Source organism: Blennius ocellaris (genome assembly GCF_963422515.1).
Source record: "Blennius ocellaris genome assembly, chromosome: 14".
NCBI lineage: Eukaryota > Metazoa > Chordata > Actinopteri > Blenniiformes > Blenniidae > Blennius > Blennius ocellaris.
The window spans coordinates 6,555,913-6,580,607 of record NC_137663.1 but is presented as its reverse complement, the minus strand read 5'-3'; the positions used below and the strand labels follow the sequence as shown (position 1 = coordinate 6,580,607).

At 45.6% G+C, this 24,695-nt stretch overlaps 5 protein-coding genes across 5 annotated transcripts; 3 read left to right on the top strand and 2 right to left on the bottom strand.

Moving 5' to 3' along the window:
• The first annotated feature begins 545 nt into the window (after positions 1-545).
• LOC308139044 (histone H4) lies at positions 546-946 on the top strand. Its single transcript, XM_080508362.1, has one exon. The coding sequence runs from the start codon at positions 548-550 to the stop codon at positions 857-859; it is 312 nt and encodes a 103-aa protein (XP_080364488.1). The 5' UTR covers positions 546-547; the 3' UTR covers positions 860-946.
• Positions 947-1,683: 737 nt separating this feature from the next.
• LOC308139034 (histone H3.2) lies at positions 1,684-2,094 on the top strand (the record flags this gene model as incomplete). Its single annotated transcript, XM_080508350.1, has 1 exon — positions 1,684-2,094. The coding sequence occupies one exon, from the start codon at positions 1,684-1,686 to the stop codon at positions 2,092-2,094; it is 411 nt and encodes a 136-aa protein (XP_080364476.1).
• A 745-nt stretch (positions 2,095-2,839) lies between these two features.
• On the bottom strand, positions 2,840-6,679 carry LOC308139109 (uncharacterized protein). The gene is made up of 5 exons (XM_080508454.1): positions 6,655-6,679; positions 5,665-5,804; positions 4,416-4,459; positions 3,127-3,289; positions 2,840-3,028 (listed from the first exon to the last, which is right to left on the bottom strand). Exons 2-5 carry the CDS (start codon positions 5,771-5,773, stop codon positions 2,895-2,897), a joined length of 450 nt encoding a protein of 149 aa, XP_080364580.1. The 5' UTR covers positions 5,774-5,804; positions 6,655-6,679; the 3' UTR covers positions 2,840-2,894.
• Positions 6,680-7,822: 1,143 nt separating this feature from the next.
• Positions 7,823-17,305, bottom strand: apbb3 (amyloid beta (A4) precursor protein-binding, family B, member 3). Its single transcript, XM_080509441.1, has 13 exons — positions 17,191-17,305; positions 16,916-16,982; positions 14,011-14,174; positions 13,857-13,915; positions 13,737-13,785; positions 11,003-11,152; positions 10,778-10,905; positions 10,300-10,414; positions 9,353-9,434; positions 9,181-9,264; positions 8,619-8,734; positions 8,357-8,536; positions 7,823-8,278 (listed from the first exon to the last, which is right to left on the bottom strand). The coding sequence occupies exons 1-13, from the start codon at positions 17,191-17,193 to the stop codon at positions 8,033-8,035; spliced, it is 1,443 nt and encodes a 480-aa protein (XP_080365567.1). The 5' UTR covers positions 17,194-17,305; the 3' UTR covers positions 7,823-8,032.
• A 1,300-nt stretch (positions 17,306-18,605) lies between these two features.
• Positions 18,606-21,307, top strand: sra1 (steroid receptor RNA activator 1). The gene is made up of 6 exons (XM_080509285.1): positions 18,606-18,778; positions 19,825-19,938; positions 20,113-20,199; positions 20,285-20,433; positions 20,513-20,621; positions 21,000-21,307. The coding sequence occupies exons 1-6, from the start codon at positions 18,754-18,756 to the stop codon at positions 21,281-21,283; spliced, it is 768 nt and encodes a 255-aa protein (XP_080365411.1). The 5' UTR covers positions 18,606-18,753; the 3' UTR covers positions 21,284-21,307.
• The last annotated feature ends 3,388 nt before the right edge of the window (positions 21,308-24,695 follow it).

Below are 24,695 nucleotides of genomic sequence, written 5' to 3'. Positions count from 1 at the left end.
GTTTCTGTGTGCCAAAACTAATCAAACATTTTTTTTTTTTTTTTTTTTTTTAAATGTCCAAACGTTACTTATGTGTGTGTACACAGAATTCAGATATAACACGCGATGGTAAGTTAAAGGAAACGTTGAGCTCTTCCGTCAGGTTCCTTCATTTGGAGATGAAAAAAGAGTTTAGAGCCTCACGTGTCATGAGGCTCTGCAACAAAAAGTATTTGTCTTTTAGCAAGATTCTACAAAGAATTTGATTTGAATTTAAATTAAATTATACTTGTCTTAATGCTTCAAAGTGCTTTTCTCGTCATCTCGAGCGTGTCTGGTATTGAACGTGTTGTACTTTTCAATCGTGAGAGTAAAGTTTTTCGATTTATTAAAAAAAAAAAAAAAAGCAGCTTCCCGCCTTTTCTGGAGGGTTTAAAACATGGCGGCTCCTCCTCCTGCGGCCCCGCCCGTCATTGTTCGTCCTCTCTTACGTCCGCAAAGGGGCTTTAAGAAGCGTCGCAGCAGAGCTCGGAGCACATTCAGTCTCGACTACAGCTGAAGAATCATCATGAGCGGAAGAGGCAAGGGAGGAAAGGGACTCGGCAAAGGAGGTGCCAAGCGCCACCGTAAGGTTCTCCGCGACAACATCCAGGGAATCACCAAGCCCGCCATCCGCCGTCTGGCCCGCCGTGGCGGAGTCAAGCGAATCTCCGGTCTGATCTACGAGGAGACCCGCGGCGTGCTGAAGGTGTTCCTGGAGAACGTGATCCGTGACGCCGTCACCTACACCGAGCACGCCAAGAGGAAGACCGTCACCGCCATGGACGTGGTGTACGCCCTGAAGAGGCAGGGACGTACTCTGTACGGCTTCGGCGGCTAAACATCCGGGAACCGCAACAACACAACGGCTCTTTTAAGAGCCACACAATCCATCTGAAGGCTCCTTCTGCTACACCCAGTTCTATGATTTTAGTCACAATAAGATTAATGTTCTCACTACTTATAAATTGTATAGTCTATATACACTACATTATAACATTTTAGCAGTTTAATGGAAATTATGACATTGATCTACACAGGTTGAGTTTTTATTTCTGTGATAAACGCGTTGTCCTTTTCAAGGCAGTCCCTGATGTACAGAATGTAGACACATTAAAAAAAAAAACCGCTTTATTAAAAGCAACTGTAGATGAGTGCAGGATGGATGAAAAATGAATATTTAAACATGAACGTTAACAGAGTTTAATGGTGATGAAATAGGAGCGCAGCAAACTACTGTAACCTAAAGCTATCCTTTCTAGTGGGTAAATAAAATATTTGATTTATTTCGGCAGTTTCCTCCAAGAATGCCATGTGACAAACGTCTGAGTTTAGTTTAATATGGGGACAGTTGACATAAACGTCTGTACAAGTACAAACTTGCTGATGGATATGGACTGAAGTCTTTATAATAAACGGTTTCGATAAAAGTAAAGAGTAAAAACAACCGTTCACGGAAGCGTTAAACGCGCCGCGCAGGGTTTTTTGCATCGCAACTGAACGTTTGAATTTTCTCAACCAATAGACGTCCAGAGAGCAGCCCGCGCTTTCTGAGCCCTTGACCAATCAGCGCAGCCGCTCCTCGCGCTGTGTGTGTGTATATAAAGCGGCGCGGCTGCGGAGGAACTCACACCGCCGCAGTAAGAAGAAGACAAGGCAGAAAACATGGCCAGAACGAAGCAGACCGCCCGTAAGTCCACCGGAGGAAAAGCCCCCAGGAAGCAGCTGGCCACCAAGGCCGCCCGGAAGAGCGCCCCGGCCACCGGCGGAGTGAAGAAGCCTCACCGTTACAGGCCCGGTACCGTGGCTCTGCGTGAGATCCGCCGCTACCAGAAGTCCACCGAGCTGCTGATCCGCAAGCTGCCCTTCCAGCGCCTGGTGCGAGAGATCGCCCAGGACTTCAAGACCGACCTGCGCTTCCAGAGCTCCGCCGTCATGGCTCTGCAGGAGGCCAGCGAGGCCTACCTGGTGGGGCTGTTCGAGGACACCAACCTGTGCGCCATCCACGCCAAGAGGGTCACCATCATGCCCAAAGACATCCAGCTGGCCCGCCGCATCCGCGGGGAGAGGGCTTAGAGGACCCCCCCCACGACACAACGGCTCTTTTCAGAGCCACACACGTCATCAACGAGCAACGTCCTACACACACACACACATGGTATCGCTGCTAAGGCCAACAGTAGTGAAATCCTCCTAAATGTGTTTTATAGAAGTTGTGAAGAACATTAACAGATTTATGCCAAAAAAAGTTGGAAGAAAATATTCTTCTGATATAATTTTACGGCTGTCAAAGTTGGTGGATGAAAACAGCCACGAACGCCACATAAGGACGTTTTTTTTGAACGCCACACAAGCTAAAAACTTGATTGTTTACATTGTAGGATTTGACGATTACATAGGTGGGACCATTTTCAGGACTTGAATCATACATTCAAGATTACAGCGTTTTCAAATTTGCACGACAAATTGTTACCATTTTTAGTTTGTCTTATCTAGTGTATTTATATTGGGCCACATTTATCCTTCATTTTACTTGCTCACAAACAGGGGTGAAGTGCTGCAGCTCGTAATGCCGCTGCCGTGCTTGTCAGAGGAGCAGCTCACTGATTGGTCGGACTCTGCTTGGGCGCTGTCGACCAATCAGATGACAGCTGGCCTCAGCGAGCAGTGACAGAAATCTGATTGGGTTGTACACACACACACACATACTGAGTAATAATAAATCAGTATTTATTCAAAGACGATGCAATGCAGCAGCTTGTTAGTGATCATTATGTGCTCTCTGAAACTGGTTGAGTTTAGAGTCATAGGTGTGAGTTCGGCAGCAGCAACACTGAGATGGTTAAACGATTAGTTCTTCATCCTGATGATGGCGGTCAGCAGCAGTGCTGAAAGGCCAGAGGCAGCAGGGAGCAGCAGCACAGGGCCGTGGATAACGCCGCCAGGCGGGAGCCCATTCCCCCGCCGCCGCCGCCGCCGGCAGCCTCCTGCTGGGGGTGCATCACGTACACTGAGGCAAACAACACCGTCAGTGTTCAAACACCGAAGCACGAGGAATCCAAAAGTGATCCAAAACCAAAAGTTCTGGACTTGTTTTTCCTTTTGTACCTGTGTGTTTGGAGGGGTAGGGGGCCCCCGGGGACCCGGGGGTCACCCCCTGGTATCCTGGCTGAGTCATCAGGGGCCCGAGAGGCGACATCGAACCGGCAGCTCCTCCAGGTCCATGGTAGTAGGAGAGATCTCCTCCACCCGAGTATGACTGAGGAAAGGTCTGCGTAGGAGGGAGAGGTCGTCATGGTAACGCTGACGCCTCCAACTGAAGGTGCAGCACATATTGAATTTAAACGTTGAAACATGCTTGTGAAATAAAACGTGTTGTAAAGGCAGCGTCGGGGTTAGAGGTCGGCAGGCTCTAGATTTATTTACACACCAGAGTGATTTTCAAAATGATTTTTGTCTCTCAATTAAGCACAATGACGACAATGGGAAACCAGATAAAGCCACAAAAACAGCCAAACAACTTAGAAAAGAGATAAAATGGTTCAAATGCCATTCCTTCCTGTGGCTATAATAGAACTCCCTGTAAATACTGTTTACTGTTCATGTAATCCTTTCTGTGCTGATACGAGTCACAGATAAACCTTGCATATATTGATATTTATTTTTTTCCCTGTTATTTGATTTCCAACTTTATTTTGTTTTAATCTGTATGCAGCAATGCTTTAAGGAATTTCCCTTCTGAGATTAATAGATATTTCTAGTTTAATCTAAAATGTCCACATTTTAAGACAAATGCTGGAAAAGAAGGATGAAACAAAAAGAGCTGAAAATACCATGAAATGTTTACCATCCCAGCTTGGAACTGAAACGTCAGCAATGTAACATAAGATGCTGTCTTTGATTCAAAACTACTGATTATATGAAACTTTAAGAGCCTCATTTTAAAGGTGAAACATGTTTTGCGGCTCCAGGTCAATTTGATTTAGTGGAATGTCACAAAAAAGGTTGCAGATCACTGACCTAGACTACCTGATATATGTACAGATGTATTGTTCTTTACAATTGTACAATTTGTTCATTGTCAATTTTTTTTAAGTTTTCTGTTGTTTGTTAAGTTTTAAAAGAAGTGTACAAAAATGTGTATACGATTTTTAAAAAATTATTACAGATAATATATACAAATAAACAAAATTAAGTTAGCTTTTAGAACCTAAATGTAAATTTTTCTGTAAAAAATGTCATTTTCAGTTATGTCTTCAAATAAGGTTCAAAAAAGCTTCCAGTTTTATTGATCAAATGTTGTTTTTTCTTTCTGTGAAGACATTTTGAGTTACTTAAAAAGCACCGGGAGAGAAAAGTCTCTGGCGCCGCCACTGGCAGCAATGCATGCTGGGTACCTGGTATGGCGAGCCGGGGAAGACACCTGGTGCTGACATGAGACCTGTAAAGACACAACAGCAGGTCACATGACCACATGGAGTTGTTTAGTTCTACAAGGAAGTAAGACGGCAGTTTTGTTAAAACAGCTCAGTCGACTGTTGCCACGCCCTGTTGTCATGGTAACAACAAACTATGAAATGGAATGACTCAAATGTAAATTTTTTTTTTTTTTTTTGCTTTGAAAGGGAACTTATATAATGCTAAAAATAAACAGTTTTTCTTGACGTGACTCAGGAATCACACATGAGTCTTGTCATCATTACTGCCACCTATAGAGGGCGACACAGTCCCTCCTATCTCCTTATTGATGGACTTTATCTTTACCCCTGGATGATGTCACGGGGTTAAGGAAAGATGTTAGGAGACTTCCTAAAGGAGTTGAGGAAAGGTGTTAGGAGGCTTCCTAAAGGACTTAGTGAAAGGTGTTACGAGGCTACGAGATGAGCCGGCCCTTTAAATGATGTCACTGCAAGGAATTGTGGGTTAGCATTAGCTGATCTCCTTTGATAAAGGAGGTTCTAAAGGAAGCATCGGTGTTTCCTAGGCTAAAGGAGGTGCTAAAGGAAGCATCGGTGTTTCCTAGGCTAAAGGAGGCTCTAATGGAAGCATCAGTGATTCCTAGGCTAAAGGAAGCTCTAAAGGAAGCATCAGTGTTTCCTAGGCTAAAGGAGGCTCTAAAGGAAGCATCAATGTTCCCTAGGCTAAAGGAGGCTCTAAAGGAAGCATCAGTGTTTCCTAGGCTAAAGGAGGCTCTAAAGGAAGCATCAATGTTTCCTAGGCTAAAGGAGACTCTAAAGGAAGCATCAGTGTTCCCTAGGCTAAAGGAAGCATCAGTGTTCCCTAGGCTACAGGAAACATCAATGTTTCCTAGGCTAAAGGAGACTCTAAAGGAAGCATCAGTGTTTCCTAGGCTAAAGGAGGCTCTAAAGGAAGCTCTAAAGGAAGACAGTCCTCCTTTCCTTTGCTTATTGAGAATTCAGACAGTCCTTATCATGGCTGCTACACAAACACTTCTGGGGTTAAAGTCAATAGATGAGGAGACAGGAGAGACATTTTGGACGTCCCCTGGGTCTCGTTTCTTCTCTGAAGCTTCAAGACATCACTCCTTCTATCCAACAGTAGGTGTAGCACCTGCTGGCCACGCCCACCTCGCCCACCACAACCCAACCAGCTGACTGCGTTGATTGAGCGTTTATTTCCTCTCACCTGAAGAGAAGACAGGAGCCGTCGGGCCGTCGGGGACGAGAGGACAGTACGGAGGAGGAGGAGGAGGAGGAGGAGGGTAGAGATGAAGAGGAGGAGGGTCGGAGCTCATCTGGAGGGTCGGGGAAACTCGCAGAGAAAATCTGAAAGTCAACGCAAAATGTCAGAGAGCTTAAACTGGACACACTGAGACGCGGTGTTGTTTGTCCTCTGCTGGAAGCGCGTGAGGTTTCATTTCAGAAACAACAAGCAGCACCACCTAGTGGTCCAGCATGCTAACTACACCGTTTTCAGCCCTTCTGCCGTCTCCGAGGAGACTTCATCTTCAAAACGTTGCCGTGTAAACGTAAAACCTTTCCCAAACAACGTGCTTTCAATCGTTGTGTGAACTGCAAAACCCCGGGACACCCCAACCAAAACTGTTTCGACTAGACTCCCGGTGAAATACCTTAAATTACACTACTTTCATTTTCTGAAAGGGATTCTTGTGTTTTGTTTTTGTCCGTCTTTCACTTTTCCTCCAGGTTTCTCACTGGACTCAGCAACACTCAGCAGATTATTCACAGTCTGGATGTTTCGTGAATGTGTCTCCTCATCAGCTGCCTCATTCCTGCTCTAATCTAATTGGCTTCCCTGCGTGATGTCATCGCCCTCACAGACCTCCTGTTGTTGTCTCGTGCAGTGTGGGTTCTCTGTTCGGAGAGAGGAAAACAAAAGTTTTGGGAAACTGTTTTAAAAAAAATGAAACCTTCCGAATAAAGTAAAGAGTCAATAGAGTTGACTTGTGAGCAGTGAATAAAACAATACAATAAAGTGTAAACAACGGTAAGCAGCATCCCGCTGACCGACAATGAACTGTGAAGTCAGTCCGGAGTGGTCCTCAGCAGTTTAACACAAACAAACGTCACACGTTTTAAAATTTAAAAATGGACACATTTTGGTTGTTTAATCTATTCGTTTTTGTTGTTTTTTAAAATTTTAAAAAGGACTCACCAGCAGCTTGACGCTTGAAGAGCTCTCACAGACTGAACTCAAGCAGGAGGAGCAAAGGAGGAGCACCTCCCTACTCCTCCCTTCCCCCTCCTCCTCCTCCTCTTCCTGCATAATTTTCCAAAATCGAACTTTATCTTAAAGTGAGAGAAACCTTTCATCCAGTCAAACTGCTCTGTGGTTGAATTCAGTGTTGTTGCCCCCCCCCCCCCCCCTCCCCCCTCCCTCAACACCCTCAGGTGTATGTTTTGTTGTCACCTGTTCACACAGTCAATAGACTGACACAAGTATGTACATTTTGAAGGATTAAAAAATTTTTTTTTAAAGATAACTTACATTTGTTGTCTAAGTATTTAAATTTTTTTTATTTTGTAATGTTTTTGACTTTCTTTCTGTCAACAAAACAAGGAAAGAATATTCACATATTCAAAGGAAAGAATATGTGAAATAAAATCAAGAAAATTAGTGAAAGTAGCTTCAGGACCAGAAGAAAACAGGATGTTTATTTGTTTATTTTTTAGTTGTTTATACATGACATCATCAGTTTGTTTTTGTGCCAAAGTTGTCACTGCAGGTAAACAACTCACCGCCTTTTTTTTTTTTCCCTACTGACATTGGACCCACCACGGACTCGACCAATCGGGGCGCAGCAGGGGCACTCTGTGGGCGGGGCCAGCTGTGCATTCGGTAAAGCTAACGTGCTAACGTGCTTCGACGTTCTCCCCCGTCTTACATGCAAACCGCCACGTTCGCTACGATAAAATTCTTTAAAATGCGTTTCTGGCCTTAGCAAGCTACAGTGGTAACTGTGGTATCCGTGGTCTTCCTGGTAACCATGGTAACCACTCACATTCAGATGCTGGTTCTTCCAGGAGTTATTAATCCTCCCAACCCCGGCGGTTCACTGCAGCCTTAAAACAAAACAGGAAGCTTGAAGCGGACTTACAGGATACATACCCGATGCTAACGTTAGCATTTCAAGATGCGTTTCTGCTCTACGTTATTCTCTACGTTTAGTTAAAATACTTTTTTCCGGGGATAGTCTTTGACTCTGTGCCATGAACTCCTTCCGATGTTTGTGGTGGGTTGATCGTCTGCGGCTGACGGGTCACTTAGGAGGCTCCGACTCATCGCTCTTCTTCTTCTGTGGTGGAACTCTTCCCTACTGCGGTCCAATCACTGGACCACCACCTCGTCTATCGTCACTATGAGTCCAGGTGTGTTCCCACTCCCCCTCCCAGTGAGCGCTGGGTCTCCGCTGTTGCTGGTGACATCAGTCGACCGCTAGGACCACCAGAAGCTGCGTGTGCGCAGAGTTCAGCCAATCAGGTTGCCGGCGTCTCCCCCCCTCGACCGGCGCACTCTGGTGGTCCCACCCCCATTATGAGGAGGTGGCGGCCTGTTTGTTGCGGAAAGTTTCAAAGAAAGCCAACATCCCCTTCCTCACGCCGCTGCTGTTACCCTTCATGGTGGAAGTGCTGCCACCGTTGCCATAGTGATGGGATGTGAAGGGAGGGAATGCGGCGCTGTCCATGGAGTTGGCCCGTTTCACCTTCGCCGGGGTCGCGCGCCACGATTTGGACCTCGGAGGAGGAGTCTGAGCCACCAGACACTTCTGATACTGAACCTGATTGGAGGAGACGGGCGTTAGAGACGAGTTAGCAAGAGAGGAGGGTCTGATTGTAGGCGTGCTTGTTTTCCCCACCATGCAGGCCGCCTGCACCGCCTCTGACAGCATTCCCGCGTCGGGTTCGCACCAGAACACATGACACTCGAACTGCTGCGTGCCGCCGTCCACAATCACGGCAAAGGTATGACTGTCATGGCCGACGCCCAGGAAGGTGAGGAGGCGCACCTGACACTCCCACAGCGGCTCCTCCCCATCCTGCAGGGGGCAGAGAGGACGGGTTAGAGACAGTGGAGTGGCGTGGAACCCCCCCCCCCCACCCTAGCAAGGTGCCACTCACCTGCCCCCTCCACAGAGACAGAACAGTATCGGTGATGTGGATCACCGTTGGTTCCCAGTCGTCCCGGTCCTTACAGTTCATGATGCTTTCTATGGCCCGATTCAACACCTCCATACCTGCAGTGCACAACACCTGAAGTCAACACCAGGGGACGCAGAGTCGGTTGATGATGTGAAAAGTGATAAACCACCTCAATGGGACAGAATGATAATATGTCATGAAACTAACGATGAAACTAGAATTGAGGTCCTGTTCACATACCAATACCTTCAAGTTAAAACGGAAAACTTTTGTTGTATTAGTGTCAGTTTACACGAGAACCGAAATAGGAAGTCGTAAATCATTCTCCACATGCATTCTTGAAAATTAATGCGGTACGTGCTCTTCCCTCTAGCAACCACTAGTGGCCTGGCATGGAAACTACATAGTTTTCAACATTTCTGCAGTTTCCATGTAAACAGACATCATTTTCAAAACGTTGCAGTCCAAACACAATGAAACAAAAACGCAAATATGATGTGTCAGCGGGGCCGGTGGAGGCCGTGCTGCCTTCAGGTCTCACCCATGGCTCTGGACACCGGCAGGTTTCCAATATATTGAACCTCAAACTTCTGCACCTGCTGTCGCACCGCGTCCAAAAACTCCACTGCAACAAACAAACAAACCAACAAACAAACAGGCGTTCAGAGTTGAACCAATCAGGGAGCAGCGGGGGGGGGGGAGCTGCGGGTCACCTTGTCTTGGCAGGTCTTCAGGTGAGATGCTCTCCATGGTGAGCGAACGTGTCGGCCTCATCAGCGCCTTCTCCGACATCATCTGAATCGGAAAGAGTGATGTCATCACCACGACAAACGGTGCGAGTTTGATACCAAAAGAACATCATCGATATGAAGCTGCACAACACAACTACACCTGCCAGGCAGCACCCAGGGCTCTGTTGTCATCACAGCCGCAAACATTTCACCCAGCCACTGGCTGGACATGGAGACCAGACCTGCCATTAACTTTGGTCGCTATGGAAACCATGAATGTATTGTTTTTCGATTGTTATGGAAATCGGAATCTTTTTATTGAGTTGTCATGGAAACATAAGTACGTTGCTTATTGAGGGGAATCACAAGACAAAAACTTTAAGGTAATTGACAAATCATCTCTCTCTTCATCTCTCCCTGAAACATTTTTGAAACTAGTTTCACATTATTGTTTTTACAAGGAATGTTTTAGGTTGATTTGTTTAGTTTAATTATTATTGAAGTGAAAACTTTTTACTTTTATTAAAGAAATAGAAACGTTCTCTTTCAGATGTCAAAATGTAATGTGTAGAATTAAAATGGTATTACTATTAGATATGCTCCAGGAAAAGATGTTAGTTTCAGCATGAGAAATGGCTGGCAGCTTTTTTTTCCAAATCAACTAAAAATATAGGAAGTCATTTTCTTGTATTTATGAAATTTGAACTAGAAATGCTTTTTTTTAAAAAGGAGGGAGGGGTTGAAGAGTTGGTGTGCATTTCGGTATTCCTGTAGTTTGTTACTAAACTGCCCCCTCACTCAGACATGCTGCTGTCATCATGTCTCCCCACCACCAGGGGGAGACAGACGCCTGCTCTGGAGGAGGTGTGTTGGTTCCTGCTGCTCCATATCTGAGGGAGGGGAGTGGGAACTGGGCTGGAGTCTCTGACCTTGGAGCACATCTGGTGCAGCGCCGACGCGATGGCTTTCGCCGGAGCGTCGCAGCGAAACACGTGACACTTCAACACACAGCTGTCCTTATCACCCGCAACGAAGGCGAAGTCCCTGAACGCACCACCAACACAGACAAGACACAGTTTCAGGCGAGGCGTTCAGTGACGGTTCGTCGTCTTGGCAGCTCGCGGTATAAAGGTGAAGCTATTTACCTGTCCCTGCCCGGGTGAGTGTGAGTGGGGAGGGAGGGAGGGAGGGAGGGAGGGAGAGAGAGGGCAGGGGGCAGGGAAGGGGCGTGGCAAAGAAACAGAGAGAGTGACAGCGTTAGTGGAGCGGATAGGTGAGCAAAAAAAAGGTGCGCTTGATTTGAGCATCTCAGCGTGCAGGGGTGAGTTTCAGCCTAGCTTAGCAGAGCGACTGAAGGCGGAAGGAAACGTTAACGTCGTTCCACTGGCTGCACTCTTTTAGGTTCACCTGCCGTTGTTGCAGCCCACCCCCCACACACGGATGTTGATGATTGGCTGACAGTGCAGAGGGGTGTGGTCTAACGGGTCCAACAGGGACAGGGTGTCCTTCTTCAGCACCAGCATCATCTCCCGCCCCTGCAGGCAGACAGAGAGACAGGTCCCAGGTGTTACAGGTGTCGTGTGGATGTCTGACCTCTGGAGGGGGGAGGGGGGGGTGCTCTGGATGTCTCACCTCGCCCCAGGCGCCCTGTCGCTCTCTCTGCTCCGGGCTGCTGCAGTGGGACAGCTGCTGGATCACGTTGCTGACGGCGAGGCTGCTGCGACCAGGAGACAGGTCCTCTTCCTCCACCTGCAGCCAGCCCAGAGAGCGCACTGCGAAGCACTGCAGGGCGGAGACGAGGACGGGCGGGCGGAGAATGGGGACAAATGGGTGGAAAACAAATGGATGGGGGACAGACGGGGAGAGAGGGAGAAAGGAGGCCACAGACAGACAGATTAAGTCAGATTAGATCAAAGAGAGAGAGAGAGAGAGAGCGAGATTAAAGCAGATTAAATCAACAGAGTAAATCCTGAAGCTCTGATTTCACCTCGTTGTTCTGATTCTCATCAGCGTCAACACTTTCTCCCTGGGAGTCATTGTTTTGTCTGCTGGTGTTGCGATTGATGAAAATGTCGATGATGATGTCATGTGGTTGTTGTGGAGTTGATTGTGACGTTGGTGGTTGTTGACGTTGCTGTGGTTGTACTAAGACCAGGGGTCTCCAACCCCGGTGCTCCAGGGCCCCTGTCCTGCATGTTTTAGTCTCTCCCTGCTTTAGCAGACCTGAATGCAATGATGATGTCATCACCAAGGTGGTGAAAGAGTCCAGTGACGAGCCCCTCGTCACAATCAGGTGTGTTGAAGTGGGAGGAGCTAAACCCTGCAGGACCGGGGCCCCGGAGGACCAGGGTTAGAGACCTCTGTACTAGATGTTGCTGTTGATGATGTTGTGATCAGTGTTGCCACAGTTTCTTTAGAAATAAAAACCAATACAATTACTGATTACTAGTTACTCCTTTAAAAAGTAACATAGTTACTTCACCAATTACTTGTTTTTAAAAGTAACTAAGTTAGATTACAAGTTACTATTTAGTTACTTTCAGCCGCTGCCGACACCCTCCATCATATGAACATAAAAATTACAACCAGTTTTGCCCAAACCTCTGCTGATCTCCGCCTCCTGCACCTGCTGGAACATATTTAACCTTTGACCTTCATTCTGTGTTGTAATTATATCTGACTCACGCTTTTATTGTCACATGTTGCACTATTTATTTAATTATTTGCACTGCCTGCTCTATGTGACTTTAATTGCCCCCCTCCTGGACAAATAAAGTCATTGATTGATTGATTTAAAAAGAGGGGCTTATTGCAATGTTAAGGTTTATTGATGACAATGGTTGGTTCCAACTCTTTTGTGTTCCCTGAATGCACCGTTAGAACGAGTTGGCCTGTGATTGGCTGAGAGTGGAGAAAGGGGCGGGTCAGGTGAGCTGCAGTGTCTGTTTTGTGTCTGTTTCAGTTTGGAGGAGCGGCTGGTTCTGTTGAATAATAAAGCGGCTCCAAGAAACTTATAACACTACAACAGTAACTCAGTGACTTGTACATGTACTGTAACTTTAATCTGATTACTGGTTTGGAAATAGTAACATGTTAGATTACTAGTTACTGAAAAAAGTAGTCATATCAGAGTAATGTGTTACTAATTAACACTTACCAGCATCACTGGTCCTGATGTGGTTGTTGTGGTTGTTGATCATGTGGTTGTTGATAATGTGGTTGTTGCGGTTGTTGATAATGTGCTTGTTGATAATGTGGTTGTTGATCATGTGGTTGTTGATCATGTGGTTGTTGATAATGTGGTTGTTGATAATGTGGTTGATGTGGTTGTTGATCATGTGGTTGTTGATCATGTGGTTGTTGATAATGTGGTTGTTGATAATGTGGTTGTTGTGGTTGTTGATAGTGTGCTTATTGTTAAAGTGGTTGTTGATAATGTGGTTGTTGTGGTGGTTGATAGTGTGCTTATTGATAATGTGGTTATTGATAATGTGGTTGTTGTGGTTGTTGATAATGTGGTTGTTGATAGTGTGCTTATTGATAATGTGGTTGTTGTGGTTGTTGATAATGTGCTTATTGATAATGTGGTTGTTGTGGTTGTTGATAGTGTGCTTATTGATAATGGGGTTGTTGATAATGTGTGATGTTGATAATGTGCTCGTTGATAATGCACTTGTTGATAATGTGGTTGTTGATAATGTGTTTGTTGCGGTTGTTGATAATGTGGTTGTTGTGGTTGTTGATCATGTGGTTGTTGTGGTTGTTGATCATGTGGTTGTTGATCATGTGGTTGTTGATAATGTGGTTGTTGTGGTGGTTGATAGTGTGCTTATTGATAATGTGGTTGTTGTGGTTGTTGATTGTGTGCTTATTGATAATGTGGTTGTTGCGGTTGTTGATAATGTGGTTGTTGTGGTTGTTGATAGTGTGCTTATTGATAATGTGGTTGTTGTGGTTGTTGATAATGTGCTTATTGATAATGTGGTTGTTGTGGTTGTTGATAGTGTGCTTATTGATAATGTGGTTGTTGTGGTTGTTGATAGTGTGCTTATTGATAATGTGCTTGTTGATAATGTGGTTGTTGATAATGCACTTGTTGATAATGTGGTTGTTGATAATGTGGTTGTTGCAGTTGTTGATAATGTGGTTTTTGATTATGTGGTTGTTGATAATGTGGTTGTTGATCCTGTGGTTGTTGATCATGTGGTGGTGGTTGTCGCCATTGATATTGATGGTTGATGTTGGCGTGGTTATTGGGATAGTGGTTGTTGTTGTTATCATTGTTGCTGTTGATGTCATTATTGGTGTGGCGGCGGCTTGACGTTGCTGTTGTTATTGATGTTCCATGTGGTTGTTCTGACCTCACCTTGGTGTCGGGGTCTTGGTTGCTGAGGTATTCCTGGTGCCAGGAGGCCCTGAAAGAACAAACTGAGTGAATGGAGTGCAGCGCAGGGTGAGCTGTGACCTTTGACCTGGGCGGCGTTACCTGTTCTCAGGTGGAGCGCCGGATGGTTGGTCGCTACTCTGAGATCCCGACTCCTCCTGCTGAGACACCATACATAAGAAATGTACATAACTCTGTCCGTCTGTCCATCTGTCCATCTGTCCATCTGTCCATCTGTCCGTCCGTCCGTCCTCACCGGTGTTTCCAGTGCTGGAGTGGCCCCCGTGGTCCTCGGGTGCTGCCACTGGGTGGTGCCGGTTGGAACATGCCAGTAGTACGTTCCGGTAGAGTCTTTGATGGTTCTCCAGCCTGAAGGAAGGTCCGGGTCCAGGAGCAGGTTCTGATCTGTCCAAATGTTGTCTGCAGAGACAGAAAGAGACACACACTTCACTGGGTATCGAACATGGATCCCCGTGTTGAAATCCCCTCTCCTCGCACAGACTGTGTCCCTCTCTTACCCTGCTGCATCCCCACGTTGCTGCCGTCCTCAAGACTCACACCACTAGGGGGAGACAAACATCTGATGTGCGTGGTTTTCACGTGACTGTTTGCTCGATTTATTGTTCTTTTTAAAGCCTCACAGCTTTAGAGCAAAAGGCATGAAGTGGAAGGAGCATATTGGAGCCTAACGGCCCCGTTTTCCAGACTGATGAAAACCACTGAGGCGAACGCTGCCAAACAGTTCCACTTCCTGATGTGGCCTCCAAGCTCCCAGCAGCTCTTGCAGGACGACTGGATGGGCTGATTGGTTGGTGCTACTCTGACAAATGAAAGGTGAGACGCTGCTGATGGACATGACTCAGCAGTATCTCACTGCAGCTGAAGGTGACTTTAACCTGCTGACTCATACAAATGAGTCACAACAACACATTGACACAGCACTGTGTGTGTGTGGGCTTGCATGTGTGTGCGTGCCTGCCCCTGGGTCGTCCAATCTGAACCCACCATCTGCTTGTACCTTCATCCCGATGAAGGGTGTTTCTGCTCTTGTTGATCTTCAGCCAGGTGAGTGCGTGCTCCTGGCAAAACTACACAACCAGGCGGTGGACCCACTGTGATGTCACAGCGGCGTGTGTTAGAATGTACAAACATTCAGGAAAAACAAGACCTGATGGACAGTCACAGAACTACGTGCATCCTGCCAGACAGAGCCGAGGGAAACACTGCGTTCATCTTGTCAGACAGAGCCGAGGGAAACACTGCGTTCATCCTGTCAGACAGAGCCGAGGGAAACACTGCGTTCATCCTGTCAGACATAGCTGAGGGAAGAATCAGTTCCTTCTATAAGACAGAGCTGATGGAAATGCTAAGCGATCCTGTCAGACAGAACTGAGGGAACCCGGACTGTCTTGTTATACACTGAGATAAACACTGAGTTTGACCTGTCAGACAGGATGGAGGGAAGCACTGGGTGCTTCCAAATGGTCCCTCCTTTCTCCTTTCCTATCCACTCTTCCTCCTTTCCTAAACACTGTGGATGACATCACGGGGTTAAGGGAAGGTGTTAGGAGACTTCCTAAAGGAGTTAGTGAAAAGCAACATTGTGGAGAATTTGAACGTTCCTTATCATGGCCACCACCTTAAACACTTCTGGAGGTTTAGGAAAAGCGAATAGGAAAGGAGATAGGAGGGACTATTCGAACGCACCCAGTATGTGCCTCCTGTCAGACCGAACTGAGGGAAACACAGCTCATCTGTCAGACATTTATGAGTAAGAGAAGCTGAACAGAAAGTAAATAATGAATGAGGGTGAGTGAGAAAATGCTGAGTCATGTGATCCACGGAGTGGAACAGGAAGTGGATCGATATTTGGCATCACATCCATTGAGCCTTATTTCCAAAATTTTAAAAAAGAGAGCAGGTTTGTCACAACATTCTCGTCTCAGCGACCTGCTGCCGTGGCTCTAAAATGTTACAAAATAGAAATAGAAAACAACGGATCTAAGTGTTTGAATTGTGCTTACTTGTTTTTGTTGACTATAATTCAAATCATGAAGCGCTACTCTACTCATCCATATGGAAACGTTATTGAAACGTTTCTAAATGTTAGTGCGTCATGTTAACAGGATGCACGTTGAGACACCCGCGCATGAACTCATAGCGAACTGCTCTGAAGTCACTCTTCTCATCCTTACAACTTAATGCACCAAAACACGTCATCATTATTTTACAAAACAAGTGAAAGAAACAGAATGTAAATTAGCGAGCCTTTGTTTTTTTAACATGATGAAAGTGGAGTTAACCAGTATACAAAACTATGTTCAGAGTGAGGAGTCTGAGTTTGCATATTTGAAAAGGCAACGTTTTGAAAATAACGTCCGCTTACATGTAAATGACACAGCGGCTGAGACTATGTAGTTAGCATGCCAGACCAGGAGGGGGAGCCGCTGGTCATTTTTTGTACTGAAACCACACACACACATGCAACAAAGAACAACACGCTATAAACATTAACAATGGGAGTGCATCCACATCCGTATAGACATCTGGTGACTTATTACGGTGACGAGCAAGTATAAAACTATAGAACCAGGGGAATGTCGACGAGGAGTCACCACACTCTGGAGGTCGCCATTGTTGTTATTGTCCATCGACTGAGCATGTGCAGAAGAAGCATTAATATGGTGTTCATTCACAGTAGCTGCAGTTCAGGAAAGTGGCATTTTTTCCCCCCTCCTTTTACATGAAGATGTGTCGGTGCATTTTTTTAAAAAGTTCCACCTTGAGAGCTGTTTTCGAAAGGTCGCTTTTTTTTCGACGTCTCTCAGCACCGTTGTCGTGTCAACAGACCTCACAACACAACAAAAGCTTGCACTTGAAAACGTTGTTTAAACGGAGCCTTCCATTCGAGCATTCATGCAAACGTCTATTAAATTATTCCCACCTGTTAAACAGGTTTTAATTCATCACTTTAAAGAAAACAAAAAAAGATAAACAAACAATAAAGGGTTTTCAACAATACGTCAACAGACCCTTTTGGTTCTGTGTGAAGAATCGAGGTCAAACATGCGAACGTGTCCAGCTGCCAGGAGCAAACACAACACGTAAACAACTGTGTTTGTGTGTGTGTGTGTGTGTGTGTGTGTGTGTGTGTTTCTTACCATCATAGTTGACTATAATGATGGCCAACATGTAATCCTTCCCCATCATGGCTCCGCCCTCCAACAGCTGATCTCACACACACACACACACACACACACACACACACACACACACACACACACACACACACACACACACACACACACACACACACACACACACACACACACACACACACACACACACACACACTCACACACAGGTTCAGGCCCCGTGGACGTTACAGCCTCCTCTCTCTTTGTCTGTGTGTGTCTCTCGTCCGTCTCTCACACACCATCAGTCGCCTCTTCTTCTTCTTCTTCTTCTTCTTGTTCTTCTTCTTTGTGTCTTTCTTTTATTCGTGTCCGGATGTTTCCTCTCCTCCTCTCCTCCTCTCTGCCTGATGAAGGATGCTGTTTGTCTCCTCCTCCTCCTGCTGATCTCATCACTCCCCTCCCTCTCCACCTCGCTCCTCGCTCTTCACTATAAAAAGTGTCCACACACACAGTTGTTCTGAGCACACTGGAAGAAGTGAGAGAACAGGTCAGGAAGACAGGGAGTCCTCTGGTCCTCCTCAAAGAAATGGGACACAAATCTGGCGTGGATGTCTCTGATGTCTTTTTAGTGTCTCTGTTGTGTGTTTCTATTGGACACATTCTGACGTCCATGTGAGTGGAGGTCATCTGGAGGTTTGTTGGTCCGCTGGGAACTCACAGGGGATTGGATTACAACCTGTGTCCAGTTACACTGAGTCACAACCAGCAGGAAAACATTCAGCCCGACACACACACACACACACACACACGCTTTAAAGGAGAGATAACGTCTTCCAGATTATTCGTCCACATCAACTGCAGTTTCATCCAAACTGTAATCCAGACACACATGTAGTCCAACACTGGACCCTTTAGACTGGGGTCGAAGATACTCAACTACAAAGATTGAGGAGATTTGATGTCACAGCTGTAAAAATTCAACAGTGAGTCTGTACTTGTTGCTGATGTTTTCTGTGTGAAGGCATTCACACGTTAGCAATCCGAATCTTTATTAAGGACTGAGCCCGGAAGGCCAGCAATCCTATTGCATATGTAATGTTTTCTTTTTATTATTATTATCATATCTACGTGTCATGTGGCCCATATTTGACCCCCTAAACATGCTCAAAAACTCACTCAATTTGACATGCTCATGACTGAAGAACATTTAAAAATAAATTTTTAAAAATCTGCTCTCGTCCACCACCTAGAAACACCAAAACAGACATCATAGCCCGTATGATTATCGTAGAGAGATCAAACCAAAACTCACTTGTTTGTCCCATAAAGACCTAAAAAACACAGTTAACCACACAGTTATCGTGTGGAAACAAATCCACAATAAACAAAAGAATAAAATCAAAAAGAATGTGGAGGAGTTCAATGTTAAGTCTTATTATGGTAAAATTTCACATGAAATTTTTTATTTTAATTAAAGACACATCAGAGAACAAGAACTATTTTAATTTTAATGAATGAAGTTTGATCAGTAAAGTTGTTGTTGTTAATCTTTTGAAGGTAGCCTCATAAAATAATAAAACAGGACAACCTTAAGACCTATTTAAAATAGAGACGTTTTCAGTCTGGTTTTGATCACTTTTCTTCTTTTGTGTTCTCAGGTGCTGACGTCATGACGTCGTGCGCGTTGACGTCACTTTGCTCTTTAAGCTGAACAACACGTAGAGGCTCAAGCGTTTCCTCGGGATTTTCCTTCAGCAACATCACTCAGTGAGTCCTGCCTGCTCCTTAAGCCGAGGAGCGAGTTTGAGTCCCCAGCTTAGCTTTACCCTGCTGAGGCTGAAACTGCTGCTGTTGGAGCCCAAATGGAGGAGCTGTACGTGAAACCCGGTGAGTGGCAGCAGCTAACTGCTAACAAGCGCCACGTACGGCCACGAAGTCCATTCAAATAACGTCAAAGTAAAATTTAAGCAGAATACTGGACATTAATACGTTACGTTAACAAGATGCTAAAATGACTGCTCGATGTAAATTAGTATAGTTTTTCATTCGGCTTTAATGTGACTTATCAATCTGTCATAATTTAGGCAGTTAAGGAGTTTTAGTTTGTTTCTTGGAAGACAGACATCAGCCATGTTATTGTAATGACGTGCCACGCGGTGACGTCACATCCGCTGAATGGTTCTCAACATGCGTGGATGGTCACCTGTGAGGGGCGCTAGAGGGCTGCAGGAGGAGAACTAAGCGTCAGGGCAATGCTTTGTTTCTCGAAAGATTAGATTTTAATTGTGTGTACTTTAACGTTGCCCGTAAGAATAATCTCAACTTGAATTTATTGGAGAGCTGTATTTTAGTTTTCTGTATCTAGTTAATCATGATGGTTTTCATAGTTTATTATATTTACAGGGCTTCTTATCACAGAATTTATAGGTGACACTAAACATAATACATAATATAAAGTAATGTCACCAGCTGGAGCTTGTATATAAAGACCCACCGGACGTCTCTATACAGAGTGTAAACGTTTTTTCAGTTAGTTTTTTTAAAATAGTATATAAACGACAATTTTTAACATTATTGAACATGCCAGTGTATACCAATAAAATATCGATTAAATTAAAAAACACACACACTTGTTTACAGTAACCAAAATAGTTTGTTTTCATTGCCTTTTTAGGGTTAGGGTTAGGGTTTCTGCTAGATTTCTGCTTGTATATAATTTTCCAGGCTGGCAGAGTTTGCTTATAAAAGTTTGCTATACTCACAGGCAACTTTTCAGTAAAATAGTCACATTTCAGCAAAAACTTCAGACCTGCAATTGAGTTCAACATGAATTTAGGAAACATATTCCCGCGGCTGTCCTCTTCCTTAATTAAATTTGTCAACCATTTAACTTGGAAAGTGTTATTAGAGAGTAAACTGTTTGTGATACCAAGGTAACCAGGAGCGAGGCTGGAATGACCCCCCTCAGTTCTCCTACGACCTGCAGAGGACCCGCGGAACCCCTAAGAACCTCCTGAACAAGAGAGCAGCTCCGCCACCAACAGCAGGTACAACCGCCCCCGAGAGAGTCGTCATGACACCCACAACAAATAAATAAACAACAAAAGGGGAAAATGAATAAAATACACAAAAATTGGAACAAAATTTGGGGGAAAAAAGTCAGAATGGTAAAGACCATGTTGAATTCTACAGCCTTTATCCTGTTTTTAATTGGTCTGCAGGTGCTTCAGTCCCTCCCACAGCTCCTCCCTCTGCCAACCCACTGGCCCCGCCCCCATGCGGTATGGCCCCGCCCCCTCTGCACCCAGGTGAGCAGCACAATATCTGCGTGTGTGTTTTTAATGACCGACACGGTGAGTGACGTCATCACGGTGCATCCTGACCTCCTCCCAGCTCCGCCCACCCCTGTGGCCACGCCCCCTCCTTGCCCAATGATGGGACAGCGAGAACCGGACAGCGGCCAATCAGAGGGCCAGCCTGACGTGGAGGCGGTGGTGTCGGCCCTGAAGGGGGCGCTGGCCGCCTGCAGGCAGTCGGTCAGAGTGAGTGTGAGCCCTGCAGAACAGCAGCAGGGGGCGCCGTCGCTCCGCAAACACTGACCCGCCTGTCACGTCTCCACAGGAGCAGGTGTGCAACGACGTGGACAAGAGACTCCGCCTCCTGGAGGACAGCTGGAGGGCGGGGAGACTCAGCCTGCCTGTGCAGAGACGAATGGACGCCCTTGCTCTGGGTAATCTGTCTCACTGTGCATCTGTTGCCCTGTCTCACCTGTCTGCATGTCTCACCTGTCCTCCTGCCTCACCTGTCTGCCCATCACCTGTCCTCCTGCCTCACCTGTCTGCATGTCTCACCTGTCCTCCTGCCTCGCCTGTCTGCCCATCACCTGTCCTCTTGTCTCACCTGTCTGCCCATCACCTGTCTGCATGTCTCACCTGTCCTCCTGCCTCACCTGTCTGCGTGTCTCACCTGTCCTACCTCACCTGTCTGCATGTCTCACCTGTCCTCCTGCCTCACCTGTCTGCCTCTCACCTGTCTCACCTGTCCTCCTGCCTCACCTGTCTGCCTCTCACCTGTCTCACCTGTCCTCTGTCTCCCCTGTCTGTCTCAGAGCTGCAGGCGGGTCACTGGGACTCTGCTGACGAGCTCCATCGCTCCCTGATGGTCGATCATGTGACTGAAGTCAGCCAATGGATGGTCGGCGTCAAACGACTGATCGCTGAGACTCGAAACCTGAATCCAGAACTACTGGAAGCTTTTCACCATCAACCAGAACCACAGCCTGCGGATCCGGTCCAGGACTCTGCAGATCCGGTCCAGGACTCGGCAGATGCGGTCCACGACTCAGTCCAGGACTCTGCGGATCCGGTCCAGGACTCTGTGTCCCAGTCCTGATTTGAAGGCTGTCCTTGCAGATGAAACCCTGTGGTGATGGGTTTGGGGGGGGGGGGGGGAGCTGGAATGTGCAGGACGGGGCTCCTGTCCTGGAGGTCCGGTGCTTGAGAAGCCTTTTTTTTTTTGTTTTTTATCAACGACGTGAAACAGACTTTTGGACTGGGATTGATGGTCTTCACAAACCAAGACCCTCTGAAGAGTCTGACCCTGGACACTACAGGTCTTGGACTTTAGACTCTGAGTTTGAACATGAACTGTCGAGTCGCTACAAAGAAATCTAAAAAAAAAATATATATATATTTTCAAACGTTTATATTGTGAACTGTGCAGTGACTCGACATGAGCCTGAAACACGGGTCTGGAGAAAGAAATATAAGAAATGTTTAATAATATCGAATTACTATTAGAATGTATTCCTCCAGCTCGTCCTTCACACTCCTGTGACGCCAGTTGAATGAAGTTTTTCTGACGGGTGAATCAGAATGACAGACGGCGGCGAGGACGGCTCCACTTTTCATCAAGAAACGGTCAAATATCACGTACCAATGACGTATGACGGCACAAACATAAAGAACAACCCGGCTAGGATTTGATATTTCCCTGCGGCCAACAAACTGCTCACGGGATATGTGACGACATTAAAGACTCACCATGTGGTAAAAAGTTCCGTCACCTGTTGCTAATTTTAAAAAATCTGTTTGTTGCTCTTTTGTTTGTTGAGCTCTAATGGACGAGCAAAAACAAAAGAAAAAAAGGGTATTGTGACCTCAGTAAAACTTGAGACGGTGAATAGATGAAGTGTTTTCACTGTAGGCTGTACTACTTTAATAATTTTGTTATGAATTAGAAAATAAAAGACAGAGGTTGTAATTTGAATATAGAAGTTGACGAGGATTAATGAGTCCAGAGGGGCTCGAACCCTCCATCACGACCTGAAGAAACCATCAGGGGGCAGCAGAGGACAGGACAGACGAGGGAAAGGAACAGTCCAGACTGCTTCTTCACAAACTGCTGTCACGTCGGTGAGGGATTCACTCTTTAAACTCGGAAACACACTAAAGGAGCATCACAGTGGGTCAAAGACCCGAGGCTCTGAAATGACGGGAACAGTTTTTAAAATTGCTGTTCAAAGTAAAAAGGAGTAAAACTCTAGATTAAATCAGATTCTGTTCAGTTAAATTCAGTTGTTTGTCCTCCTGTCGGCTTAAAAACGCATTTCCTTTTGCTCTTCACGTTTAAAAAAACCGGTACCTTTTAGCCAGAACATATATTCAACTATGCTTCTACAGAAACTCAGTAAATCAATATGAAACTCCTTTAAACATGTGGCCACTTCAAACCAGTTTGGTACCGTTCTAAAACCATTTAAATCTATGAAACCAGTTTGAATCGATCACCAACCCAGACCGGATCTACTTCAGCCGGTCTGAAAGAGTGGTACCAGTTTAAACCAGATTCAACTGGTTGAATCAGTGTTCACATGTCTGAACCATTTTGAGGCAGTGTGAACTGGTTCAGCAGTACAAACCAGTTTGAATGATTAGAAAGCAGGCTGAAACCACTTCGACCAGTTTGAATCATCTTTAAACATCTAAAGAAAAGTAAAAAAAGAAAGAAATAAAAGCCTTGATAAGTCATTGCAAAAAAAAAGGAAACATTTCAGAAACTTGGCTCCAAATATGGAGGAAAATACTCCCCCCCCACCTCCTACTTCTCCTCCTCCTCCTCCTCCTCCTCCTCCTCCTCCTCCTCCTCCCCCTGCTCTCTGGGGATGAAGAGGAGGAGGAATCTGGAAAAGAGGAAGCCAAGCAGAAAAAATGAGTGACAGAGAGAAGAAGCTCATCCCCACAGAGGACAACAGCTAAAAATAGACTAAACAGAGTAGAAGAAGAACCCTTGAAGACGATTTCTATCGGTCACTGACCAATCAGATCAATCAATCAATTGGCCCTTGTCCTGCTGGATCGCAGTTCCGCATTTGTTATTATTGTTCATCAACATGTGACCTCAAAGACTGGAAGGTACCACTAAGCCAGTTTCAATCATATTTATCAGATAAGGTTGATGATGGAGTTCCACAGGGTTCTGGTTTAGGACCCAAACGTTTCCCATCATCAGTGCCTCCTGTAGAGAACCTGATCTGGAAACACTTCACATGACCAGTGATGCCGCTAATCCATTACTTAGTAACGCCTTACTCTCATATGACCACTTCTTTCAAGTAAGCTAACGTTTTACTATTTCTAAACCAGTAATTAGATTACAGTTGCTTGTCCAAGTCACTGTGCCTTAGTGTTGTAGAGTCACGCAGGACCAGATTCTTGTCTGTAAAGCCACTTTATTATTAAACAGAACCAGGCCGCTGCTTCGTTCTCCAAACCAACACACACACACACACACGCACACGCACACACAGGCAGTTTCCGCACTGTCCTCCACACGCTCACCTGACCCGCCCCCTTCTCCACTCTCAGCCAATCACAGGCCAGCTCGCTCTAACTGTGCATTCAGGTGAAGAATTGGAACTAACAAACAGAATCAATAAACCTAGTTATTGCAACAATAACGCAGCAGAGATGTTACACTCTTTTTTTGTAATTTTGCTGAGTATAAATATAGTTTAGTAGGAAGTCCCGCCCTTTTTTTTTTTCAATCAGTCAATCAATGAAAGACTTAATCTGTCCCCGGGGAGCATAGAGCAGGCAGTGCAGATCAATAAGACAACAACAGACAACGACCTCACCGGGTAAATAAGTACCAGTACTTGTAACAAAGTGGTAATAAAAGCATGAGTCAGGTATAAATACATCAAAGAATGAAGGTCAAAGGTTAAATATAAACACGGTGCAGGAGGCAGGATCAGTTTTTACATTCTCATGTTGAGACGGTGGGGGGTGTCGGCAGCTGCTGAAAGTAACTAAAAAGTACCTTGTAATCAGTAAAGTAACTGTTGCTTTTTAAAGGAGTAGCTAGTAAACAGTAATCGGATTACTTTTACAAAGTAACTTTGGCAGCACTGGCCAGGATGCACAAATCTACTTTACTATGAAAGCAGGTGCCACTGATCAACTTGTTGAAGGAGAAGCTTGTCTTACAGAGCCTGGAGGACGATCAAACACAAGTCATCGTATCTGGCATCTGAGAGAGGAGTTATCTCAACTTACGCACGTTTACATGGTCTCAATTACAGTCAACAAAAAAACCATGACCACTGTGAGGACCCTGGGAGTTAACTGTGACCGGGACTGGTCCTTCCACTCCACGTTAAACAAGTCTGCAGGGCTGCCTTCTTTCACCTGTAGTGTCTCTAAAATCGGGAACATCTGACTCAGAGTGACGCTATTAAATTATTCTGTGGAGTCGTTACACCCCCGAGGTGACTATTGTAACTCTCTATTATGAGGTTGTCTGA

Excerpts from the sequence above, each read along its gene's own strand:
- LOC308139044 (XM_080508362.1), top strand. The coding sequence starts at position 548 with ATGAGCGGAAGAGGCAAGGGAGGAAAGGGACTCGGCAAAGGAGGTGCC.
- LOC308139109 (XM_080508454.1), bottom strand. The coding sequence starts at position 5,773 with ATGAGCTCCGACCCTCCTCCTCTTCATCTCTACCCTCCTCCTCCTCCT. Across the intron at positions 4,460-5,664 it reads GGCTCCTGTCTTCTCTTCAG|GTCTCATGTCAGCACCAGGT; the intron begins GTGAGAGGAAAT and ends GTGTCTTTACAG. Across the intron at positions 3,029-3,126 it reads CTACCCCTCCAAACACACAG|TGTACGTGATGCACCCCCAG; the intron begins GTACAAAAGGAA and ends TGTTTGCCTCAG.
- apbb3 (XM_080509441.1), bottom strand. Across the intron at positions 13,786-13,856 it reads GGCGCTCCACCTGAGAACAG|GGCCTCCTGGCACCAGGAAT; the intron begins GTAACGCCGCCC and ends TTGTTCTTTCAG. Across the intron at positions 8,279-8,356 it reads CGGTGCAGGCGGCCTGCATG|GTTCAGTATCAGAAGTGTCT; the intron begins GTGGGGAAAACA and ends TCCTCCAATCAG.
- sra1 (XM_080509285.1), top strand. The coding sequence starts at position 18,754 with ATGGAGGAGCTGTACGTGAAACCCG. Across the intron at positions 19,939-20,112 it reads AGCTCCGCCACCAACAGCAG|GTGCTTCAGTCCCTCCCACA; the intron begins GTACAACCGCCC and ends ATTGGTCTGCAG. Across the intron at positions 20,434-20,512 it reads CCTGCAGGCAGTCGGTCAGA|GAGCAGGTGTGCAACGACGT; the intron begins GTGAGTGTGAGC and ends ACGTCTCCACAG.